Below are 6,556 nucleotides of genomic sequence, written 5' to 3'. Positions count from 1 at the left end.
GCCGGCCAGCCCGACCCCCCTGCGCTCCCACCGGGGCACCGCCGGACACCGGGGACCCCCCGAGCCCGGCCCGGCCCCGCCGCACCGAGCCCATCCCCGGCCGCATCCCGCCCGGTGCCGCTCCCGCGGCGTCGCCGCCCCGAGGGCGGGCAGGAGGTGCCACCAGCAGCACCGTGTCCCCCGTGCCACCGAGGCCTCGCCCGGCGCGGGGTCGTGCGGGGTCCCGCCCCGCAGCCGCGGCCCCGGTGCCAGGCGGGAGCAGCCGGGCGGAACGGGGCTGTCAGATGGAATCTGGGTGCCGGCGGTGACGGCGCGGCGGGAGGCGGCCGTGCCCGCCACGTGGCCGCTTATGTAAGGAGAGTGCAAGGGAGGACAGCGGGGCACCGGGGACACCGGCGAGGGGACACCGAGCCCCCGCCGCGCCGAGCGCTCGGGCACGGCCCGGCCCGGCCCGGCCCCGTGGGCACGGCACGTGTGTGCGGGGACAGGCGACACGGCTGCCGGAGCCCGGCGGTGCCTCGGGCTCCGCACATCGCTGCCGGGTGTCGCGGGTGTCCCCTCGCCACGCTGCTGCCACCGCGGTGACGAACGGCTCCGGCACCCACGCTCCCGCATCCAGCTGCGCCATCGATTTTTCATCCACTGCGGCAGAGCGGGGCTGAGGCTGGCACTGGCATGGCCGGGGGGGGCTGTCCCCGACGCTGTCCCGCTGTCCCCATCGCCAGGACACCCCAGGGACACTGCCGGGACTGGCAACAGCCCGGGGTGCCACCGGTGTGGCCCAGATGTGGGGGTGTCCCCTGTGCCACCATCACCACGGGGGGACACGGGGGGATGGAGGAACCGGGGGGCAGGGGGAGAAGGATGCCTGCCAGCATCACCCCCGCGTCACCGCACGCTGCCAGGCGCTTCCTTCCTGGCACTGCCACCGTGTGCCATGTCACCGTGTCCCTGGGGCAGGACGTGGCGAGCTGGGGACCCCCGGGCAGCCTACGGGCAGGATGATGCTGGTACCCGCTCAGCCCCAGAGCCTGGTGACAGCGGCTGGGTCACGGTGCAGAGAGGGACAGGGACAGGCTCCTGACGTGCTGAGGGCACCGGGACACACAGCCCGGAGCGGGCACAGCCCGGGCTGACCCCGGAGCCCGCCCGTGCCGCCGCACACGTCCCACACATGGCAGGGCCGGCTATAAATAGCGCCGGCAGCCCGGGCTGAGCCTGCTCGGGGCCCGCGGGGCTCCCACATTCCCCCCCGTGCTCCTCCTGCCTCGGTTTCCCCGCCGCTCCCCACGGCCAGCAGGGACACACGTGTCCCCAAGGTGTCCCCTGGTGCTGCACCCTGTTTGTGGTGGCACCCAGGGACCTCAGCGGGCTCCCCTTTGTGTCCTTGTCCCGGGCAGCCGGTGGAAATGTCCCCTTGTCCTGTGAGCTGCAGGGATGCCACAGGGGCAGAGCTGGAACAGAGCAGGGCCACCCCCTGGGGCCACAGGGTGGGAAACTGAGGCACACGGGGGGGCTCCAGTACCACGTCCTCCCCCACCAGCAGCACCCCATGCCTGGCCAGGAGCTGTGAGGGGCAGCCAGGGGGGTGCTGGGACGGGACAGGGTGGGGTGGCAGAGGTGGGGTGGGATGGAGGCACGTGGGGCACAAGCAGGGCCTCATCCCCTCCCACCCCCCATCTGGAGCCCCCCCCGCGATGAGGAAGCTGCAAAATTAGGTCAAAGCGTCCATTATTTAACAGAAAGGAAGGAGCTGGGGCCAGGAGCTGAGGCTGGGGCTGGAGCCCAGGAGAGGGGATGGGGAGGACAGGGCTGGGTCCCCACAGCTGTGGGGCAGGCAGGGGTTGGGGGAACAGGGGTGAAACACGGGGGACAGGAGACAAAGCTGAACCAAAATGACTTTATTTCATGGCAGAAGATAAAAGGATGCACCGTGTCCTCTCCCCCCACAGAGGTCCCTGCCCCTCCTGTGCCACTGCCAGCACTGGGACCCAGAGCACTGGGGAGATTCTCCCTGCAGCCAGAGTGGTCAAGAAGGTTCCAGAGAGCCCCAGAAGGCTCTGAAAGAGTTGGGAGCAAATATGGTCCAGATTCATGGCAGGAACAACACCAAACCTCAGGATGACACACCAGGGTGACAAGGGGGACCAGGAGCACCCCACTCCCTACTCAAAGGCTGTGGGGGCCACAGAGGGGCTAAGGGGTGTCCCAGCCTCCCACCTAAGCTCCCATCATGCAGCAATTACAATAAAACATTAATAATATTATTACATTAAAATATTAATAAAAAGACCCCAGACTGACAGCCCCCAGGGCAGAACTTGACAAATGTCCAAAACCTTGGGAGCCACTTGTCTGCTCTTGCCACAGCAGCAAAATCCCCCTTGGGACCACAGGGAGGGCGTTAGTGCAGCCCCTGGGTGAGGATGCTGCCCACCAGCGCCGTGTCCTGCAGCCTGTGCTCCAGAGCTGCCTCCTCCAGCATCAGGGAAACCTGGGAGGGAAAACAGGGGTGCTCAGCACCGAGATCCTGCCCTGCCCCACCACTGCATCCTGTCCCAGTGCTGTCACCAGACCCTGGGAAGGAGAACAGGGGTGCTCAGCACCGAGATCCTGCCCTGCCCCACCACTGCATCCTGTCCCAGTGCTGTCACCAGACCCTGGGAGGGAAAACAGGGGTGCTCAGCACTGAGCTGACAGATCCTGCCCCACTCCCACCACTGAATCATGTCCCAGCACTGTCACCAGACCCTGGGAGGGAAATCTGGGAGGGAGATCAGAGCTGCTCAGCACCGAGCTGCCAGATCCTGCCCCTGCCCCACCACTGCATCGTGTCCCAGCGCTGTTCCTGCCCCAGCACCCCACGGTACCTTGGCCAGCCGGGCCTCCTTGGCCCTCTTGAGCTCGAGGACGCCGCGGGACTCCAGGAGGGTGACAAGGGACAGACACTCGGCCTGGTCGACGGCGGGGAGCTGCTGCCGCCGGCACACCTGGCTGTAGGTGTCGTGGAGCTGGGGAGGGCAGGGAGGGGTTACACCACAGCAAAGCCCCCAAGGGACACCCCAGGGACGCCCACCCACTGCCCAGGTGCAGCCCTGAGAGGGTCCCACGTGCACTCACCTTCCCCAGGGTCACCTCACGGGCGTGGGAGCGCCGGGCAAGCAGGAGCAGGGAGCAGAGCAGCACCTTCTGCTGCAGGGGGAAGGTGTCCTGGGCCCCCCGGGACCCCCCTGCCAGGCGGTCCCCAAACACCTCTGAGAGCACCCGGGAGATGTGCAGGAGCCCCACGCGCTTGGGGACAGGGGACACCGGGGAGTCACCTGTGGGACAGACAGAGGATCCCAGGGAGGTGAGAACAGGGAGAGAGGTGTCCCACAAGGGGAGCCCAGACTCCCACTGAGGTGACCCCAGAGCAGGGTTTTGGCTCTGACAGCAGGGACTCACCCCTGGGCAGTGGCTTCAGCAGGGTCTGGCCTCGCACCTCCAGCTCCACCACCTCCACGGCACGCCTGGGGAGGGACAGCCCTGAGTGCCAGGCAGAGTGGGCACCCCTGGCACGGGCACCGTGGTGCAGGAGAGCCATGCAGACTCCCAGGGACCAGTCTGGCTGGGTTTTGGGGCACACACTGACCTACAGACATCCAGGGCCTTGCGAGCATCACCAGAGACTGCAGAGACCTTGCGGGCACAGAACTGGAGTGCAGCAGAGTCCAGGACAGGGTCACCTGCCACCTGTGGGGCACCAGGGCCGTCAGTGCTGCCACCTGTGTGGGCAGAGGACCCCATGGTCCCCCAGTCTGTCCTCCCCATGTCCCCACCTGTCCCAGCCTCTCCTGTAGGATGAGGGTGAGCTGCTCCTTGGTGTAGGGTGGGAAGTGCAGCAGCCGGGGCTTGCCAGCCAGGTGGGCTCCCAGCCTGGCCAGGCTCCTGTCTGTCAGGTCCAGGGCATTGGCCAACCCTGCAGGGCAAGAGGAAGAGGAGGATGAGGGCTGCTCTCCAAGGAGAGAGCAGGAGGGGGCTGCAAAGAGAAGTCTCCATCAACCCCCACTAAAGAGGGAGGGTGCCCAGGCGAGCAGTGCACCCTCCTACACACCCTGCACACTCACCCACGAGGACGAGCCTGGAGCTGGGCAGCTGGGGCCACTCAAAGAGGGTGTAGAGCACGTCCTGGCCTTTGCTCTCCAGCTGGTCCAGCTCATCCAGCACCAGGAGGCTGTGGGAGAGCCCAGATCAACCCCTGCTCTGTCACTTCACAGCACTCTAAGCAGGGTGAGCAGCGCTGCTGCATCCAGGGGAATCCCACTCCACCCAGCAGAGACAGGGAACTCACACCATGGGCCCCTGGGCCGTCAGATGCTTCTCCAGGCTCCTGATACGCTCCCGGCCAGTGGCCATGGGCAGCCCCAGCTGCTGTGCCAGGGCAGGGAAGACGCTGTGGGGGCTGCCCAGTGCCATGCAGTTCAGCACCACAGTCCTGCTGCCAGCCAGCTTGTCCTGCCAGGAATGGGAATGTTACAGCAGCCCCATCCCACTGCCCCCAGAGCAGCCCCACAGCCTGGCCATGGCACACACCTTGCAGTCGAGCAGAACACGGCTCAGACAGGCTGTTTTGCCAGTCCCAGGGGCTCCGGACACGTAGAGGCTGCCGGGCCGGCGCCCCAGGACGTGTTCCAGCAGGAACTGCCGCAGCAGCCCCGTCTCCTTCTCCCTGCCCTGCAGCCGCTCAGGCACGGCCGCGTGCAGCACCTGCTTGGCCTGCTGGTAACAGGTACCTGCACAGGGAGCAAGAGGACTCAGGGAGGGAGGTGGCACTGCTGGGACCCCATCCCAGCTGATCATCATCCCCATCCTCATCCCTGCCTTCATATCTATCCCTAGCTCCATATACCCCATCCTCATATCCCCGACCCCATCCTTTGCTCCACACCCTCAACTCGACCCCTATCACCATCCCTTATCCATATTCCCAATCCCATACCCATCCCTGCATCCCCATCCCATCCATAACCCCATACTCAGCCCTGCCCACACTCACAATCCCATCCATAACCCCACAGTCAGCCCTACCGACACTCACAAGCCCATCCATAACCCCATACCCACCTTCCTCCATCCCCATCCCATCCATAACCCCATACCCACCTTCCTCCATCCCCATCCCATCCATAACCCCATACCCAGCCCTGCCCACACCCATCACCCCATACCCACCTTCCTGCCTGAAGAGCCGGGTGCGTGGCTGCTGCCCGTTGAGCCCTGAGCTCCGGGGAGTCTCTGGCCCCCCACTCCGTGGGGATGGCCCCAAGCCCTTGGGCTGCTCGGGGGAGGCCGAGGGGTCCCCAAAGAGCAGGCGACGCCCCTGGTTCTCCTTGCTGCGTTTGGCCGGGGAGCAAGATAAGGCATGGGGGACATTGCACAGGTTGTCATCACCTGCGGGGACAACAGGCTGGTGGTGACACAGGGCCGCTCTCCCTGGGGGAGTTTATGCTTCAGCCCCCCCCGCAAAGCCCCGCGGGAGCAGCTCTTCCTCCCGAAATGGGGGTGAAGCCGCAAACGCAGCTGGACCAGAGCCGGACGGGGCTGGGTCTGTCTGTCTGTCCCAGCCCCCCCGGGATGAGAAGGGGGATGTGCCCCCCACGATTCCCGGGGGGTCCCGGTGGAGGGACTCACCCAGGCGTTTTCGGGGGCTCAGGGGCTGCGCTTTGGGGCTTAGGGTCTGCGCTGTGACCCGGCTTGAGCGTGTGTCCGGGCTGGCCTGGCCGGAGGAGCCCGAGTCCTTGGAACGCGGCGAGGGGCGCAGAGCAGGGGCGTCGGGGCCGCTCTTGGGCGAGGGGGCAGCGAGGCGTCGGGCGCTCCTCGTGCGGGGGAAGCCGATGGTGGGCTGGCTCTGCGGGCTGCTGCTGGCCATGGCGGGGGCTACGGCTGGAGGAGAACAGCGACCAGGTGAGAATGGACCGCCCGCCCCGCGGATCCCGGCCACCCCCTGCCCCTCGAGTCCCGATCCCCACCGCGCTGCCCCCCATTTCTGGCCCCCATGTACCCCCCAACCCCCTCGGGTCCCCCCAAACCCCCGCGGGTCCGCCCCGCTGCCGCCCCGACCTTCTCGCGCCAAATCAGCCCCGGCTCCGCACTTCCCGCCACCAGGCCGAGCTGTCCCCGCCCCCTTCTTCCCATTGGCTGCGCCGCTGCCGCCGCCGCCAATCGCCGCGGCCGGAGGAAGGGCCGCAACAGACCGGCCAATCAGCGAGCGCAGCCGAGGCAGGGCGGAAGGAGCCGAGCGCGGCGCGCGGGGCAGGCTGGGAGCTGTAGTCCGCCTGCGAGTACTCCGCCCTCCCAGTTCCCCCAGTGCTCCCACGGCCCGCACCCCCCAACCCAGTCTTCCCCGTACTCCCAGTGCCACCAGTTCCTCCTACATTGCTTTTCTACTGCCGCCCAGTCTTGTCTCTCCACGCTCCCATACTCCCCACCCTTCCTCCCAGTATTCCCCACGGCGCTTCTGCCCCTGCTCCCAGTACCCACAATCCTCCTTCCCAGTGGTCCCAGTGACACCAGTAAC

General features: G+C 67.0%; 1 protein-coding gene across 1 annotated transcript; it reads right to left on the bottom strand.

Moving 5' to 3' along the window:
- Positions 1-1,886: 1,886 nt before the first annotated feature.
- CDC6 (cell division cycle 6) lies at positions 1,887-5,908 on the bottom strand. Its single transcript, XM_036398903.1, has 11 exons — positions 5,671-5,908; positions 5,212-5,430; positions 4,573-4,772; positions 4,331-4,494; positions 4,107-4,213; positions 3,819-3,958; positions 3,632-3,732; positions 3,445-3,509; positions 3,121-3,320; positions 2,871-3,011; positions 1,887-2,494 (listed from the first exon to the last, which is right to left on the bottom strand). Exons 1-11 carry the CDS (start codon positions 5,906-5,908, stop codon positions 2,405-2,407), a joined length of 1,665 nt encoding a protein of 554 aa, XP_036254796.1. The 3' UTR covers positions 1,887-2,404.
- Positions 5,909-6,556: the final 648 nt, after the last annotated feature.

Source organism: Molothrus ater, chromosome 27 (assembly GCF_012460135.2).
Source record: "Molothrus ater isolate BHLD 08-10-18 breed brown headed cowbird chromosome 27, BPBGC_Mater_1.1, whole genome shotgun sequence".
NCBI lineage: Eukaryota > Metazoa > Chordata > Aves > Passeriformes > Icteridae > Molothrus > Molothrus ater.
This window is presented reverse-complemented; position numbering and strand designations above follow the sequence as displayed.